General features: G+C 39.4%; 1 protein-coding gene across 1 annotated transcript in view; it reads right to left on the bottom strand.

Moving 5' to 3' along the window:
• Positions 1–20,134, bottom strand: part of WDR72 (WD repeat domain 72) — a 210,518-nt gene that overhangs the window by 162,764 nt on the left and 27,620 nt on the right. Inside the window, exons 11-12 of the mRNA XM_062204778.1 lie at positions 16,498–16,722; positions 13,385–13,573 (exon numbers count right to left, since the gene is read on the bottom strand). Of these exons, the coding sequence (XP_062060762.1) occupies positions 13,385–13,573; positions 16,498–16,722 (414 nt within the window). The remainder of the gene's footprint in view (positions 1–13,384; positions 13,574–16,497; positions 16,723–20,134) is intronic.

The raw sequence follows: 20,134 nt of genomic DNA on the forward strand, positions 1-20,134 counted from the left end.
GGTCCAGATGGCGGGTCAAGTAACTGCAGTGACTTCTGGGTTTCCACTCTGAGTAACTGAAAGAAGGCATACAAATCAATATTTATTCACCCGTGTTCATGGCAGCACTACTCACAATCATCAAAACCCAAGGGCCTTTCAAGGGGTGAATGGATAAACAAAATGTGGTAATACTTGAAATGGATTATTGCTCAATTTTCCAAAGGTTTACCCAAGGAAAATAAATGTAAAAAGGGAAATATTCTAAGAAAAAAAATCTAAGGAATAACAGAGCACACAATAGCAGTACAACCTGAGAAAAAATGGGTGTTGTTCATCAGGAGAAAGAACCATCATGTAAGAATAAGGGAAGGGAGACAGAGACAGAGACAGACACACACACATACACACACACACACATGGACCTTGATGATAAACTGCATACAAGACCCTGCTGCTCAAAGAAAACTGAACTTGGCAGTGAGGAAACTGTAGGCACAACAGTTCTACTGTAATATTGCAGGAAGAATCCAGATTAAGCAGTGTTAAAAGAATTGGAGGCATAAAAACAGACAGAGAGCACACAAGACATTTTGTAGAAAACCATCCATTACATTGAAAAGGACACAGATAATCAGAAACAGCAGAAGTATTGGAATTCAGGAGTTTTCTAATTTTGTAGATAAAATGGTACATGGTTGCATATTTATTACTTCTAACAGTGTCTAGGACAATAGGCAGGAGGAGATGTTATATATATATATGAACAAAGAATAAGAGGAAAGAGGAGGAAGAGGAGTGTGGAGGAATACTATTCAGATTAAGTAGAATAAACAACCTCATTTGAGGTAAGGCTTGGTTTTGTTGCTTTACCGCAAACTAATAAAATCTTTTATTCTCAAGGACTTTCAGATTTTTAAGTTGTGGTTAAGACAATGTAGGCTGCATTCAAAAATAATTGGCAGCTAAGAGGCCAGAGCTGAACAAAGAGAAATTCTCTGAAATAAGATGAGTTGGTAGGATGCTATGTTTTATACAATACAGGATGTTAGATCATGCATTTAACTTCCCCTTCTATCTATAAAGGCATGCTTAGTCATCCAATTCCAATCTTCAGCTTGGCTGTTTTTCTATGCCATCTATAAATTGGGTTACAATGCATAAAAGGTTCTTCTAAATACATAGTCTAAAGAAAGAACAAATTTCCTTACAAAACCATTGATGAGGGATAGCATTGCTAACAGGTCAATTTTGGTGAGAATACCATGAAATGGTAAAAAGTGGAGGTATGAGCTGCTCTGGGTTGAATGTGGTTTGTCCTCCAGGGGTTCATGTGTTAGAGGCTTGGGTCTCAGTGTGGCAGTGTGGACAGGGTAGTGCTTTTCAGAGGCAGAGCCTAGATGGAAGTTGTGATGGGCCTCTCCGCATTCCCTGACTCCTGTCTCACAGTGTGATCGCTCCCTCTCAGTGCACCCTCACCATGATGCCACCATCCTGATGCAGCCAGGCGAGCCCTTGCCAGAGGTCACCCTATCTGTTTGACCTTTTAGCTTCTAAAATTGTTAGCCAAATAAACCTCCTTTCTTTGTAAGTATTCAGGTATTCAGTTCCAAGCACTACTTCAGTACCACGAAACAGATAGATAAAGTTTGTAAGATGATAGACATATAAGGAGTATGTAACTATATGATTTCCAAACTAGACTAACAGCTGATGCCTCTAAAAGACAACTGTACTAATCCCAAAAAGTTAACCTGCAGTGCAAATAATGTGATAAAAATAAATTGTTTTTAACCAATCTTCCTACTCCAATTGTCTCTTGGTAATCTAACCCCATACGTTTTCTCAATTTTGATCTGTTGGTCTATTGGTATAAAGCGTAATTCGTTTACTACGTGGACTAAAACGACTTGCTACTGCTCAAATGGTGAGCTGTACGGCCCTGTGTCCCCTCACTGGAGTTTCTCTGATGAGTCCCCGTGGCCGGCGCAGGACCCTCAGCTCAGGGTGGAAGGGAACCTGCTCCACTTCAGCCCGAGAAGGGCTGAGGAATACAGCGGGCCAACCTACACGCAGGATGCTCTGACGAGGCTTGGATTAGCACCCAACATCATTTGTAGCACACAAGATAAAATCTGATGACATTCCCACAGTCACACTCTCCGTTCACCATTCCCGAGGCAGGAACTTAACCTTTGAATTTGTTTTCACCTGGTTCATCCCTAAAAGCACAGAAACATCTTCCCCACCAAATCCTAACAAGTAAGCTAATGGTAGAAGTTGGATATTATTGATACACTCAGATGAATCAAGTGCATCCAATATCCTTTATCTCTCAGCCAAATCAGAGAACCTACTTTCCCAGAGAATAACAATCATTACAGTCCACTGAGTCCTGCTTTTCCAATCGTTTCTGTGGCAGCTGGCTGCTGGGAAGTTGCTAGGGCACTGAAAGGCAGCAGCGTGGGGAGGGCAGATGGCTCCTTTGGGTTTATTTCTACTAAACATTGCAGCTGTGAAATCCGCTAACGTTCCAAGTGTCCATATAAAATGCTTGCAGAAGGGGCCTCGCTGAGGAGGGGCCACAGAGCAGCTACCCTGCTGCAGTCCACTTTCGACCCTGCAGAATAATTCCCCCTGAGCATTCAGTGCTGAAATCTCAAACAGATCCAGGCAGCGCTTGCTCCCAGAGTGTCATCAGACCACAGGAATCACTAAAACTGATTGCAGCCAGCATTTTCTTTACTCATGGAAAACCCAGGAAGACAGCAACTGCCAAAGGAAACAATAACGGCAGCAAAGGATGGGGCTTAATTGGTCAAAGTAATTTTAAGAGCAGACGATATTTATTTTTATCAGTAGAATGAGAATGTATTGATTTTTGTATTTGTTTCTGAGCATACAAAATGTTCCAAAGACATCCTGCAAATACCACAATAATATGCCTAATGTATATTAAAATGCCAGCAGAACCAAACAAAAGGTGGAACTGAATACCTCAATTAAAATGCACATACACACAAACACACAACACACATGTGCTTTTCCAGAAAAAGGTTACTCATATGATGTAGGTTAAAAAAATGACAAGTATCTAAAACCATAAACACATTTATAGAAAGCATAACTCTATAGCAAAATGCAGGTAAATCTTCAAATGCTTAAAACTACTAAAGAAAAAGAAACCCAAATCTTGAGAAAACAAAATTAACTAGTTTTTTTATTTATAGTCATTCAATGCAATATTTGGATTTTAAAGACCATGGCAGAAATTACTCCATGAAGATCATTTTACTTCTTCACCCTTGGAGTCGCCTCACTTTGAAAGGAGGAAAAGTTTGCAAGGACTATGAGAGCAAATTAATATTCATATAATTTCACTAAAGGCCCACGTTCACTCAATGGAATGTGTGTGTGTGTGTGTGTGTGTGTTGTGTGTACAATGAAACATATGCCTCTCTTTAGTGATACAATTATTGGATTTGGTTGAAAATCAGGTCAAAGTGTTGATTAATTTTCATTCGGATATTTGTAATAAAAGAGAAGTCAAATGCAGACAACCTACCAATAAAATGGCTGATACTATACTGATTTATACCCTTGACTGGACACTGCTATTGGAGTACCCCTGATGAATCTCTCTGTAAAAATCTTCTTAACCCTTTTAACAACATGAGCCCCTTTTTTTTGCACCAATGGTTTAAAACTTGTGAATAAAACAGGTAAAATTATAAAGGATATCAATTAGTTTGAGATACTATCATCAAAATATTAAAATCATAAAAATCACAATATGAAAATAAATATAGGCATGTTTTTGTATATGCAAATATGTAAAAGAAAAAATATAATAATACAAACTTTAATAATTATCTATAAATGTTAGGATTCTACTGCTTTCTAAAAATGTCTTTAAACTTTGTTAGAGTTTTTTTTAATTGAGATGAAACTGATCTAACACCTTTATCACACAACTACGTGACCCTGAGTGCATTCACAGTGTTGTGTAACTACTTCCTCCCTGTTTTCAAAACTTTCGCATGGAGACACCCTGTATTCATTACACAATCAATCCTGGCAACAGTCTGCTTTCTCTCTCTGTGGTTTGCCTATACTGAATATGCCATATAAAAAGGAGAATTGTATCTGTGAGTTCTTGTGTCTCACCCTTTTTGCATTTTTAAGGTAGCAGTGCCTCACCCCTTTCTAGAGCAGCTGTTTCAGTGTACATGTAACCACAGTTTATTTACCCATTCCTCTACTGATGAGCAGTTGGGTTGTTTCCACCTATGGATATTGCTACTATAAACATCTGTATTCAAGTTTCTGCATGGAGATCCGTTTGTATTTCTCATGGGCACATACCTAGAAATGAACTGCTGGATTACAAGCTAATCTAGCCTCCTGAAAAATGGCCAAATAGTCTCCACAGTGACAGCACCATTTTATATTCCTACCAGGAATGTACAAGTGTTCCTAATTCCTACATCTTGCCAACACTTGTTATTTTCTACTTTTACTTTAGACATCCAAGTGACTGTGAAGCAGTACTTTATGATGATTTTAATTTCCCTAAAAGCTAATGATGCTGATAATTTTTTCACATGCTTATTGGTTCTTTGCTTTATCTTCTTTGGAGAAATATCTATTCAAGTTCTATGCCCTTTAAATACCTGGGTGTTTTGTCTTTTTTTCTTGTGCTGAAAAAAAGTTCTTTGTATGTTCTATATATTAAACCATTATCAGATGAATGATTTACAAATCATTACCCCTTTTCTGTAAACCATTTTTTCACATTCTTGATAATATCCTTTGAAGCACATTTTTCAATTTTATTAATTCCAATTTACCTTTTACTTTTGTCACTCTGCTTTATTTTCTATTATAAACATGTCATATACATATATGCACATACATTTAATAAAAATAAAGTCAGTTTTCTCACACGTACTAACTTGTATCTTTTCTATAAACATTATGTGTTAAACATCATCACAATTTCCATGAAGAAACTCTAATCAATTTAGTGATTTGCCAAAAAATGTACAAGTAATCATGGTAGAATTTTCTATATCTAAATACTTAGCAAAAACATGAGTTCAATACCTTAGGAGTGAATGAGTCATATTGCATTATTTGTGCATGCAGAAGCTAAATATTTTCTCATTTAAAATTAAATTAAATCAACAAATGTCTGAGTTCTTCATATGGATCAGGTGCTGTATTAGCTTCTAGGAACAGAACAGTGACAAGAAATAATCATGCCCTCATGGTATCTTTAGAGCAATGGCAAGGACAAATATTAACTCCAAAATTATGAGAGGTGAAGTACACTGTGGTAATCAAAACCTCCCCAACACAAATACTCATGGGTATGCTTGGGCATTTTACCGTATTTCATATTCTACTTTCTTATACACTGTCTTACATTTTCAAAATGTCTCAAAGATATAAATTTCTCCTGAATATATAGAAAGCTTTTAAAAGAGGAAAGCAATACGTAATATGCATTTCATCACAACAAGACTTAATTGTTGGGTCCAACAAGATGGACAGATGGAGGTAAGGAATCAGGGATAATGAAAATTGAAGTACAAACTGGTATAGTAATTTATGAAGAATTTATAATAGTCAGTATTTCTGATAAACATCACTTATTCATTGCTAACTGCTATTAAAATTTTTAAATGTTTTATTTATATAAAGAGAACACATTTCACAGATTTCTTCTATACATTTCTAAGAGTATAATGATATTTCCCATCTTACCTGCCCCACTCACTCTCACTCTTTTTCTTATTTTCCTGTTAACTTTTACAATGACTTACTTTCAATTTACTTTATGATCAAAAGCTTACCCTACCAGTAAATAAAAATTCAGCAAGTAGTAGGTAGAAAAAAATCCACTGTTCCTCAGGAGTATACACAAAGGCTTTAAACAATAATCAAATCTCAAAACGTCAATTTTCCTCACATACATTATACTTTTTTGTACTCTGTATGTTAGTTACAACAAATCAAATAACACGATATTTGTCTTTTCTGGACCAGCTTATTTTATTAAGCATAATGGTCTCCAGTTGCGTTCATTTTGTTACAAAAGACAGGATTTCATTCTTTTTTACAGTTGGATAGTATTCCGTTGTGTATATATACCACACTTTCTTTACCCAGTCATCAGTTGATGGACATCTATGCTGCCATGAAGATTTATTTTTTTTATTTATTTGACAGGTAGAGTTATAGACAGTGAGAGAGACAGACAGAAAGGTCTTCCTTCTGTTGGTTCAGCCCCCAAGTGGCCGCTACGGCCAGTGCTGTGCCAATCCGAAGCCAGGAGTCAGGTGCCTCCTCCTGGTCTCTCATGTGGGTACAGGGCCCAAGCACTTGGGCCATACTCCACTGCCTTCCAGGGCCACAGCAGGGAGCTGGACTGGAAGAGGAGCAGCCGGGACTAGATCGGGCGCCCATATGGGAAGCCGGCGCCACAGGCAGAGGATTAACCAAGTGAGCCATGGCGCCGACCCCACCATGAAGATTGAACTCATGGGGTTGACATTTCACCAAATACTTAAGCCACCCCTTAGAACACCCATGTGCCATATGCGAGTGCCTGGGTTTGAATCTGGTTCTCCTTTTATTCTGGCTTCCTAATGTACAGCCTTGGGCCCAGCAGATGATAGTTCAGATGGCTCAGATACTCGGGTTCCTGCTACTCACGTGGGGGAACTGGAGAGTTCCAGGTTTCTGGCTTCAGCCTGGCACAACATTGGCAGTTATAGGCATATAGGGATGGAGATCTACCTCTACCTCTGCCTATCTTTATCACTCTGCCTTTCAAGCAAATAAAGTGAATTTAAAAATAGAAATTAAAAAGAATGTCCATATCCCATACAGAAGTACCTAGGTTTGCCTCCCAACTACAGGCTGTTAGAAATGCATGCCCAGGAGAGCAGCAGATAATGGCTTATTGGGTCCCTGCAACTCATGTGGGAAACCTGGACTATATTCCTGACATCCAGCTTCAGCCTATCCCAGACCTGGCTACTATAGGCATTTGGGGAGTTAACATAGAGATGGGAGATTTCTTTCTCTTTCTTCCCCCTACTTCTATCTCTCCATTCCTCCCTTGCTCCCTCCCTCCTCCCCCTTTCTCCCTCTGTGTGTATGTGTATATTTCTGTCTGCCTCTAAAATAAAGTATATAAATAAATATTTGAAAAGATTTAACTTCTCAAGGAGGACTTAATGCTTGACTGTGTGATATAGATTGGAAAGGTTGGGGCAAGAATTCAAATCAGGAAAGTCTGTCTTCAAGGTCCATGTCCTTATATAAACCCCTCTAAACCCAACCTCCTACTGAAAACACTAAACTTTGATATTTGTGTAAATGTTTGGCTGCTAAAAGATTAAAAAATAAAAGCTCATATACCCAAGTATGTACACAGGCATGTGCACATGCACACACACAGTATTGTATGAACCAAAATCACAGATTATAGAACAGCTGCAATAACTAAGACCAAGGGGGAAATAAAGATTCAAAAACCAGGTAATAAGCTGAAAATATATGTTGAGTAATAACATCAGTAATTATTATAATAAAGAAGAAAAGGACTTGAGAAAGGTGCTGTAGGAAGAATCCCACCCTATACTTTAATGTATCCTATTTTTCTTTCTAAAAACAATCATCCCAAGAGGGTTCCAGCTGTAATCTACCACAACAAAATAGCGTGGCTTTGAGAAAATAACACACCACAGAGACTATTACCTGCAGGATGCTGCATACCCAAAACCTACCATTAACACTCAAATAATCAAAGTTATATGCTGGTGGCACTGACAAGGCAGCTGACACAACACAACTTTGTCCCTGCATCTACAGAGTATTGACCTGGATGAGAGAACCAAGCTAAATTGTTCCACAGGATGGTATGTTGGTCACTGGTATAATTTGAAAAATTTGTTTTATTCCTATAGCAATACTGGGCAATTGTGCACCAAAAAGAAGGTGACCAAGTAAAACTTGCAGACTGGAAACTTACTACTCTATGCAGTGAACTTCTGTGATACCGTGATATTTAAAAATAAGAATTCAAACACATAATTCTATCTGTCGCATCAAATACAACTGTACTTCTGGAAATTTTATCTTGGGAGGATTCTATATATCCCTCACTCCAAACAATCGAAGTAAACAAATCTACAGTATAAGACCAAACACAATACATTATAAAAACATGGTTTATTAGCTATTAGTTGACAAATTTCATCTTTCTTAATCTTTAACAATTTTTCTTTCTCAGACTATGTACTCTGAAATCATGGAAGACTGCTCCATGTCAGCGATACACAGCTTTTCCTGTCCTCCCATCCCAACAGCGGCTGCCTCTGCGATCACGGGGCCTGCCACTAAGAGTCTTCCCACTTGCAATTTGCTGTTTCTAATCTGTCATCTCAGGAATCAGATGGCCAGGGTTGTTAGAACTCTGTGTAAATGAAGAGCCCGCCTCCGAGAGACAGCAGAGACCCTCTCCTTCAAGAATGCTTGTTGCAACTTTCTTGGCAGCTGTTTTGCTTCTTCCCAGAGATTCCCTTATCTAATTCCCCTGCCTGGCGTCCCAACAAGCTGACCTCCATCTGCAAGAGGTGTTCCTATCATGAGATAACAGTAGAGAACCTACCAGAAAGGAAGGAGGACGAATACGTCCTGGTGCATGTGCCAACACTTTCCTTAGGAACCATCGGACTCACAGAACGCCTGTGTTCCATTTCCTCACTAATATATAAAATGGGTGTAACCATACCCATCCTGCTTGCCACAGAGACTGAGGGAGGAATAATGGGTTAAAATCATAACAGCTTTAAGGATGAGTTATTGTGAACCTAGTGATCTTCACAAAAATCACAATCATTTTCAGAGGTCTATAAACTACAACTGCAGTTCAAATCCAGCCTGCTGCCTGTTTTTGTAAATAAAGTTTTATTGGAACACAGACTCACCCCGTCCTTTAGGTATTGTCTCTGGCTTCTCTTTACAATGGCAGAGCTCAGTAGCTGTAACAGATATCATAGGACCCACAAAGCTGAAAGTATTTATTACCAGGTCATCCACCAAAAATTTGTCTCTGACCTATCTTACCAAGAACCATTCAATTTTCAAACAAAGTTTCAAATTTCCACAAAAAAATTCAGTTGCTTAATATGAACTATTTCACAACCTAAGTCATAAGCTTAGCAGAAGATCTTCAATAACAATGGCAGTAGTGTTATTAGGAACACACAAGAAATTCATTACATGTGTTTTCTGCTATGTAAATCCATTACTGTAAGCAGAAAGCTCTTGGAATTACTTTAAATTTATTTCTAAAAAGAAAAATTAGCTTAAGGCCGAGATTTATTTTCATGTGTATTTTTAGGGAAAAAAGAAATCAGTATTACATTATCCCTATTGTGTCTCACAGCAATGAGGGTGACAAAGCCGCCTGGAGTTGTCAGTGCCAAATACACTGTGGGAGCTCAAATATTAATCAAAGTGACATCTCCAATTTTTTTCCCTTCCTAATCAGGCCTAGACATCACAGGACATCCGGCAAATCAATAAGCAAAACTGGATGTCCTCATCACTCCAAAACTGGCAGCATTACATTTTTAGCCAGGAGATGAGGGCCCTCAGTGTCACACAGGGACTTGTCTACTTCAAAGGTTTGCCTCTTCTGTGAGGTAAGCAGACCCACCTATGATCCTGCATGTTACCCTGGCACACATCTGTCCATCCCACTTGTCACAGAAAAAAAATGCCCCTTATCATTTCAAGACAAAAATAGGCACGGGGTATGTGACTCTAGACCAAGCATGCACGTACTACAAAAGACGCTAATGAGTCAAGTGAGAATAGGCTTAAGAATTTCTGAAAAACTCAAGAGGTCTCACATGCTGTTGCCTACACCTAAAGGTAACTGGCACAATGACCCACCAGGCCACACATTTGGCTCAACTGAGAATTACCATTGAGAAAACTTGGAGCTGAAAGCTAAGGATCGACTTACAGTTGGGCAGCCACAATCTAAGAGCCACCACCATTGACCGACGATAAGGCAAACTCATTTGCACTTGATCTACCAAGGCCTAAGATCATTTAGTTAGTTCATTTATTAGTCCATTCATCATTAATTCATGTATTCCTATACCAGGGACATCAGATAACAGGTACATTCTATACCATCAGAGAGCTTTTTCTCAGCCTGATTTGGTCATAGTTGGTATTCCTCCTTCTCCCTACTTTATGAAAATAAATCAAAATGTTTCCTGATTTCAGATTTTTCCACCTTTACAATATACAGGTAAAATAGAAACCACATATGGTTAAAAAAAAAAAAAAAGGAAGTATATTAGCCAGGTAAATCCAGTTTAACAAAGAAAAATCCATTAAATGTTAAAGCAAAATTAGAATGACAGAGATTAAAGGCAACCCACAACAAAGCCACTACTGGACACAAAATGAAAAAGAACTGAAAGCAATTAAAAAAGCTTATTCAAAAAGAATGAATGTGGTAAGGAAAGGCGGGCCATCCCCACAGGGTGTTATGTGTTGTGAGATTCACATTAGATGGTCAATGGAACAGTGCTTTGAAAAAGTGAAGAGGAACATCACAAATATGAAGGCATTGATACAATTATGAGTGACACTATCAAAAAGAAGCTCCGTCTTAGACTGACTTGAAGTTGTTTAGAAACTATTGATGTAGTGAACAGGAGATCAACCGCTTCATTAGGAACAAATATTCTACAGAGTAATTTGACATGTGGCACAAATACATGTACATTATTTGATACGGCCATTCTAAAATAGAGTACTAGGAAATGAAATCAATAACCAATTCTAGGAGCTCCCTGAGTTAAAGTACGATGTGCCCATCATGAGCACCATACCAGCTGTTCACTGATAACCACTTCATCCTGCGCACAGAGAAGCTCATGCCTACAGTTAACTGCCTTCCCCTCTGGCTTTGGGTTGTGTTAAACTGGCGGAGGTGACTATGGGAGAAAGAAGCTCCATTTCAGTCCTGCATCTCTGGCTGGAACGGCATCTCTCCTATGACTTCTCCCTTGGCTTCAGTTCACACCAGGTTTTAGTAACACTATTTTCCCCTGTTATTTCTTCAGCCCTAGAAGTGGTAAGAGCTTTTAGATACTGCCAGTGTGCTGGGTGCCTTCACCATGCATTCCTTTCCTGTCCCCTAATCCCTACCCATGCCCTTATAAATAATCCTTTAATTAAGGTCTCTCCTTTTGACTTATCTGGATAGAATTCTGTTTCCTGTCAGGAATATGACTAAGATACAGTATAGACATCAACTTATTGACATGGAAAGATGTCTGACAGAAAGTAGATCAAAATATTAACAGCGCTAATCTTTAGATGGTAAAATAAGATTATCTATTTTTCTTTATGTGTCTTTATTTTTCATATGTCCTATAGTGTTTGATTATGCATTTGAGGACGGATAGAAAATAGAAATAACAGCACTAAGTACAAAATGAAAGTAAATACTATCTCAAGAAGTACTAGTGGCTTGTCTTCTGTTATTTCTCATTCAATCAAAAAAATACATAAAGAAAACTTGTTAGGGCAGTAAGATGATCAATTACATGCCCCCAGAAATTTCTTTCTTCTCCTTGGATTCTATTATCTATGAAAAATATGTTTGGTTAACTAATACCAAGAGCTTACCACCTACTTAGACTGTCAAGCATTGTCTGTATTAGCTGACTCAATCCTGAGGCAGGAAGGCACTATTTTTACTCCCATTTCACAGATGAGGAAGTTGTCCTGAAAATAAGTCTAGTAATTGGCCTAAGGTCATGAAGTTCTTCATTAACTGTTCATAGAGACATGCCCAGACTTTAGAGAATGTTTTACCCACTCAACTGAATTGACACTCAATTCAATAGATTACCTGAAAATTATAAAACTCTCCTAACTTTGTATATGTTGTACAAAGAACAGCCAGGGTTCTCAAACTGGTTTACCTCTTAGTAGCTGTGCAATTGTGCAGTTTACACATCAGAACTGCAAATTCTAGATCCAAAAAATGAGGAATGTAACACCTCTCCCACCTACCTCAGAAGTTGTGAGACTCTACTGGGAGAGTGAGCATGAGAGCTCACCACAACTACAAAACAAGGTGCAGACACAAGGCAGGATTATGGTCCACCCACTAGATGTGAGTACCAGTCATCAGCATTTATAAACCACAGTCAAATGTAAAGAAAGCAGCAGTTATTTTCATGAAGAACGACTTAAAACTGTAATATTATAAACCATACAGTCTAATAATATCCAATCAAAGGCCGGCGCTGTAGCTTAACAGGCTAATCCTCCGCCTGTGGCGCCGGCACACCGGGTTCTAGTCCCAGTCGGGGCACCGATCCTGTCCCGGTTGCCCCTCTTCCAGGCCAGCTCTCTGCTGTGGCCAGGGAGTGCAGTGGAGGATGGTCCAAGTGCTTGGGCCCTGCATCCCATGGGAGACCAGGAGAAACACCTGGCTCCTGCCATTGGAACAGCACGGTGCGCCGGCCACAGCGCGCCTACCACGGCGGCCATTGTAGGGTGAACCAACGGCAAAAAGGAAGACCTTTCTCTCTGTCTCCCTCTACTGTCCACTCTGCCTGTCAAAAATTAAATAATAATAATAATAATAATATCCAATCAAAACCACCACCGATCAATCAGTAAAAATCATGCAATAGTTTCAGTGCAACATCCTCTCAACAAAACTAACTCCTTGACTCTGGTCTATTAATTACCCCTCCTTATTGATACATTCCCAGTATTTTCTGAGATGTTACTCTCAAGCATCAGCTGTATTATAAATCTTAAAAAAAAAAAAAAAAAAAACCTTTAAACAATACATTCTGTATACCGCAATACCCAAAGTTCAACAGGACCACTCAGTTTTCAGTTTCCCTGACTCAACTTTTTGGAGTTTTATCATTAATTATATTCCATTATTACTGATCATCAATTAGCTAAAAATGTTGCTGAGATGGTGAGAATGCTGAAGAAGGCAGAATCTAATGATAATTTGAGACCAGTAGGACACTAAATTTCTCTCTTGTTAATAATTAAAGCAGATAACTTATGTTTTTATTTATGGCTTCCAGAAATATCTGGCTCATTCCCGTGCACTGCCCTGTCAGCTAATCATCAGTTGGTCAGGATCTGACTTAGACCACTGTCTTTCATTTTTCTCACATGCCTTCAACTGAAGCCATGAAAAGCAGCCCAATCAAATTTTAAAGTAATGTCATCACCACGTCTTCTTCTAGAACATTCTACATGGCCAAATGCTTGTACATCTTTTATATAGAGAGAGAATGAAAAAAGGAAAATTTAAATTTACCTGTTTCAATCTCCCAGATGTAGACAGAGTCATCTGCACATCCGACAATTAAGAAATTCTCGACTGGGTGCCATTTTATCATCCTTACAGGGAAAAGGTGCTTCCGGGCACGCAGGAGGCACCTCTTCCCCTCCAGGTGAAGCAGAGACACAGAGTGGTCACTGCACACACAGCAAATGATCTGGTCGCCTCGCAGCTGTGAAAGCACAACAGAATGATGAAAGCAGTTGAATGCATTCTTTGTGATTAAATCAGATACACCCTCCAAACATGACATCTTTGTTTGTCAGAGCCCTATTTACAAAAGGACATTTCTACTACCTATGCATCCACTGTAAGTAATACTCTGTGGAGCATCTTTAAACACCAAGTACAGTTTAAACTCAACTGCCTATCAAGAAGGTCAAGAAATGCAAATAGAGAGGAGAGTTCCAGACCAGATCTACTTATGAGCTAAATGAAACACTTGACTATCACTCAGCAGATTCAGGCAGTGAGGCAGACGTCGGAAATAATGCAGAGTATAATAAACCCCAGGACTAATTTGTTGCCACAAAAAGAAGCTATTTGTAGACACAAGCTTAGGCCCAAGGGTATCCTGGGCTGATATTTTCCACTTAAAGCTTCAAAATGTGATTTGGTGCTGTTCCCAGAACTATACAGATTCTAATCCAAACAGGAAACTCAGTGTAGACACAATCTAAAAGAGGTAAGCATTAGATACTTCCACCTGAAAGTAAGGTCTCAAAGACACAAGGACCAAAAATAGGCACACAGGACAATGATCCTTTAGACATTTTTTAAAAAGTCAGCATGTGGTTACCTTGAACATGGTGTAGGACAATGACCGTCCACGCTGAATGCAGCTGAAACTCAGCTGCTGTGTTTCTGTGTTTAAAGCGACAGTTATCCGTTGAGACTCTCTTGGTCCCCTCATTCATCCCTTGTGGGGGCCTGTCTCTTTACTACTTCTTTTTAAGGACACTACATAAATCCTGGCGGGGGTGGGGGGGCTCACTCAATGGCATGTGTAATAGAGCTGGAGCCTGGACTTGGAGATTAGGTGTCATTTCTCCTCAATCACCCTCTTTTGGAGAACATCTCCATCACACAGCTTCTAGAAACGTTAGCCCCCAAGGCTTCAGAAAAGTTACACACATCACACGTGAATACAAGCCTTATAATCAGAAATGGCTATGCACTAGTGACTAGGCCAATCAGCTTCTGTTTTTACAACATTTGAATTTGTGAAGCTAACAGAATTCATAGAAAGAAGCAAAAAAAAGGGTCAATCACAGGGAAGCAGACTCTTTTATTGGAGGGGTGTGTAGTTTCTCGATTTATAGTTCACGTGCCACTGAGCCCTCACTACAGTGTTTTGTCTTGGATATCCCAAGAACTGCCTCTCTACCATTTCAATAAACTCCCTTTTTTTACTGGACTTGGTTTGAACGGGTCTTGATCCTCAGAATTAAATCATCTGTGACTGAGGAAGATGTAGAATGAACAAAATTTATATATTTTCATATATATATATATATATGTATATATATATATGGAAAAAAGAGGGGCCAGTGTTGTGACACAGCAGCTCATACCATGCTGAGCATCAGTTTGAGTCCAGATGTTCTGTTTCTGATCCAGCTCCCTGTTAATGTGCCTGTCACCCATATGGGAGTCTGCATGGAATTCCTCCTGGCTCTTGGCTGTGGCTTGGCTCAGTCCTAGCTGTTGTGGCCATTTGGGGAGTAAGCCAGCAGATCCCTGCCCCACCCCTCCCTGTAACTGTAACTGCCTTTCAAATAAGTACATAGATAACTAAACCTTTATCTTAAAAAAAAGAGAGGGAGAACTTCAATAATATGACATACTGATATATACCAAATTACTACATTACTGCTTGTTTAAAAATATCACTTAATCCTTTTCACTGTTTTATTTAGCTGCTTATACTGCTACATTATTTTTATTTCTTACTACAAAAATACAATGTAAATATTTTCCAAGTTTAATTTGAAATTGATTTTTGCAATATTATGGAGAAATATTTTTAGCCAATCAATTAATTTATGAAATAATGTTACCAAGGTTATCATGTGTTTTCTTTTTTTTTTTTTACAGGCAGAGTGGACAGTGAGAGAGAGACAGAGAGAGAAAGGTCTTCCTTTGCCATTTTTTTTTTTTTGACAGGCAGAGTGGACAGTGAGAGAGAGAGACAGAGAGAAAGGTCTTCCTTTTGCTGTTGGTTCACCCTCCAATGGCCGCCGCGGCTGGCGCACCGCGTTGATCAGAAGGCAGGAGCCAGGTGCTTATCCTGGTCTCCCATGGGGTGCAGGGCCCAAGCACTTGGGCCATCCTCCACTGCACTCCCGGGACATAGCAGAGAGCTGGCCTGGAAGAGGGGCAACCGGGACAGAATCCGGCGCCCCGACCAGGACTAGAACCCGGTGTACCAGTGCCGCAGGCGGAAGATTAGCCTATTGAGCTGCGGCACTGGCTATGTGTTTTCATTACAAAGGAAACACTAAGGTTTTGCTCACATTTTAACAAAGACATCCACTCTACATAAACTGATTTGAAGCTGACATTTCATGAGAAACTTATTTAGCCTAGCACGAGATAGTCCCTTAGATATTTGTTAAATCCAATTATTTGTTAAACAAATGGATGAGCAAATAAAAATCCATTTAAGAAAAAAAAGTAACATTATAAAAGGAAAGAGTTAAAGGCAAAAGTTAATTTGTAATTTATTGGAGTCTATATTGTGTGACTTTATGCATTGAGTATTATTTTTTTAAAAAGTACCATTAAAAATTAAGTCACAGAACTAGGAGAAAAGGGAAATAAAAGGTTAATATGAAAAGAAAACAGTGATTTTGTAAAGCTAAAAATCAATTAAATCCTTGATGTATAACCAAATTATTTGTACAATATGTTATAATGGTAAAATTCACACAAAATATTAGAAAGAAATACAGAAAAACCACTCAGTTGAATTATGAGCGCATGGTACTTCTTTCTCCCCTTGTGGCAAGATGGATTTTTTCCTTGTTTTTCTATTGGTTTTACATTACTTGCAAATATATGTGTTACGTTTTACTTTTTATCTTAACTTACTTTAAAATTCTCTGGCGACATCAAAAGGCTCATTACTGAACCAGCTTCCAAAAAGAATTTATGCAAAATGTCTTCAGTAAAGATGTCCCACAAGATGACACATGAGTTTTGGTCCCCAGACACCATCCAGCTCAGGTCAAATCTTGAAGAGAGACCGTGTGGGTACAATAAGGCAGTGACTCTTTGGTGATGGCCTTTCAGAACTTTGTGACAGGAGGATCCTGGAAACCAGTTAAGCCCCAAGTGAGATAAAAGTTATTTATGTTTAGGAAATAGTCGTGATTTTTTTTTTCTCTAAGTGTCTAACCTAAGCATGCACTTGGCTAATAAAACTAGTGAACAATCCTTCGACCATCTCAAAGGCCAGTGCCGCATCAGAAGCCACATTATGCTTTGGATGGAGGAATACATATCAGTTGCTCCAAGTCTGCTAATTCTTTAAAGATTGTCCTTGTATCATGAAATAACAAACACTGTCCTAAATTTATACAATTTTTGCCCCCACAAAAATAAGCTCAGCTTTTATTTCAGTTGTTTAAATTGGGATGACCAAGTCTAATATAGGAGAAAAGCAAAGTTACACAGAATATGTTTGCTTTGAAAGATATTAGAGATTACCTATTTTGACCTCTGGGTTTTACAGCTAAAATATCTGAGGCTGAGAAGTTTATCCAAGTGTGAAAAACCAAAGCATAATGTTTATGAAGGAAGCTTTGCTATAAAATAAATCCTCCTTTTTTTCTTCTGGGTCTATTACTTATTAGATATGCCTCCATGGATAAGTTTCCATTTCCTTCTGCAACACAGATGCTGCATTGGAAAAATCTGGATAATAAAGACAAGACTGTTCTGTGGAATAAATAAGATGCTATCCAGAATTTCTAAAGACTCTACTTGACACCTGGCAGGGTGTTTCAAACCAGAGCTATACTAGAACACTCACCAGCCAACATACAGTAGTCTTCCGGCTAAACAGAGTGCTCCTCCCTTCTCAGTAGCTCAACTCCCCCAGATTGGAGATCACTGGAAACTTGATACTCTCTTTAGTCAAACTCAAAGTGAATCCCAGGGCCAGTACTGTGGCCGCTGCCTGCAGTGTTGGCATCCCTTATGGGTACCAGTTCAAGTCCCAAGCTGCTCTACTTCCGAACCAGCTCTCTGCTATGGCCTGGAAAAAGCAGTAGAAGATGACCCAAGTCCTTGGGTCCCTGAACCCGTGTGGGAGACCCAGAAGAAGCTCCTGGATTTGGATAGGCCCAGCTCCAGCCACTGCAGCCATTTGGGGAGTTAGTGAATGGATGGAAAACCTCTCTCTCTGCCTCTGCCTCTCAAATAAATAAATAAATAATCCTAAAAAAATAAAGTGAATTTCAAAGAATCATTATTATGAATCTATCAGGAATATTCTCACATCATATCCCTTAGCAAACCATAATAAATGTTAACTCATATGTTACCCATCACATACAGTTTTCTGAATACTAAGATAAATCAGTCTTTGCTTAAAAAAAATGCTAAGGTCTTAGATTTTTCACTAACTTTTTAACAGCAACCATTTAGCCATATCCCAGTACATTACCTCTCCTCAGTTCACATCCATTTACTCCCTCCCTTCACTCAATCACCGAGTGACAAGTCAGGAACATTAAAGAAGTAGCCAAATCAAGCATGAGAATGACAGTAGTCAACGGAAGATTTTTTTTTAATTGAGATTTAATATTTACTCTTAAGGATCTTACATGCTTGTACGATTCATAAAATTTTAAAAAGTGGTATACATATTTTTTTCTACATATCCTAAATCTCAATCACATCTTTTATTTCCTTCCTTTACTTAAGACAACATTTTGCATAATAGTCTTCCGCAACTCAAACACAGAAAGATGTTTAATACACATATACTTTATAAACAAGGAAATTAAAATGGGAAAATGCCATTTTTTTTCTGACTGGCAAGGACTAAAAAGTCTAAGAGCACATATAGTTGGCAACAGTTTAGGGAAAAAGGCATTTTTATAGGTTGCCTGTGGACACATGTGTGTAGACTGATATAAGTTCCTTATGGAACATTTCAGATAAATTTTCAAAATTAAAAAAATTAACAAATGCCTGTTCAGAAATCTGACTGCTGGGAGCTCATAACACATATATACTTATATATATGTCCAAAGATAATCAATACTGCAATGTCCATAGCAGTTAAAGATTAGAAAACCTAAATACCAATTCATATTTTAATTGTGATTCTTATTTATCATTTACATTAATAAAGAATTAACTCCAAAATATTTTATTAAGATTTGTTAAAAGGGCCAGTGATGGGGCATAGCAGGTTAATCCGGTGCCTGTGACACTGGCATCCCATATGGTCACCAGTTTTAGTCCTCGCTGCTCCTCTTCCTGTACAGCTTCCTGTTAATGCACTTGGGAAAGCAGCAGTAGATGGCCCAGGTGCTTGAGCCCCTGCACCCATGTGGCAGACCTCAAAAAATTTCCTGGGCCGACGCCATGTCTCACTTGATTAATCCTCTGCCTGCGGCGCTGGCATCCCATATGGGTGCCGGTTCTAGTCCCGGTTGCTCCTCTTCCAGTCCAGCTCCCTGCTGTGGCCCGGGAAGGCAGTGAAGGATGGCCCAAGTGCTTGGGCCCCTGCACCGGCATGGGAGACCAGGAAGAAGCACCTGGCTCCTGGCTTCGGATCTGCACAGCGCTGGCCGTGGTGGCCTTTTGGGGAGTGAACCAATACAAGGAAGACCTTTCTGTCTCTCTCTCTCTCACTGTCTATAATTCTACCTGTCAAATAAAAAAAAAAAAAAAAATTTCCTGACTCCAGGCTTTGGCCTCGGGCGGGCCCTGTGGCGCAGCGGGTTAACGCCCTGGCCTGAAGCGCCGGCATCCCATATGGGCGCCGGTTCTAGTCCCGGCTGCTCCTCTGCCAATCCAGCTCTCTGCTGTGGCTGGGAAAGCAGTGGAGGATGGCCCAAGTCCTTAAACCCCTGCACCCATGTGGGAGACCCAGAAGAAGCTCCTGGCTTTGGATCGGCGCAGTTCTGGCCATTGCGGCCAATTGGGGAGTGAGCCAGCGGATGGAAGACCTCTCTATCTCTCTCTGCCTCTCTTCTCTCTGTGTAACTCTGACTTTCAAATCAATAAACAAATAAATTAAAAAAAAAAAATTTCCTGACTCCAGGCTTTGGCCTGGCCCAGTCCTGGCTGTTGCAGCCATTTGAAGAGTGACCCAGCAGATCGATCTCTTTCTCTCTCTCCCTCTCTCGGTAACTCTGGTTTTTGAATAAATAAAAATAAATTAAAAAAAAAAAAAAACAGGTTTGCTTAAAGGGGTGGGCATTGTGGAATAGCAGGTAAAGCCATCACCCACAATGTTGGCATCCCATATGGGTGTCAGTTCATGTCCCGGCTGCTCTACTTCCAATCCAGCTCCCTGCTAAGGGCCTGGGAAAAGCAGAGGAAACTGGTCTAAGCGTGTGGGCCCTTGCCATCCAGCGAGAGACACAGATGAAACTCCTGGCTTCAATCTGGCCTAGCTCTGGCTGTCGTGGCTATCAGAGTGAACTGACAGATGGAAGATCTCTCTCCTGCGCAATCTTGTGTTGTCCAAAGATACTTCATAAA

The sequence above is a fragment of the Lepus europaeus genome, chromosome 11 (genome assembly GCF_033115175.1).
Source record: "Lepus europaeus isolate LE1 chromosome 11, mLepTim1.pri, whole genome shotgun sequence".
In the NCBI taxonomy this organism is placed as follows: domain Eukaryota; kingdom Metazoa; phylum Chordata; class Mammalia; order Lagomorpha; family Leporidae; genus Lepus; species Lepus europaeus.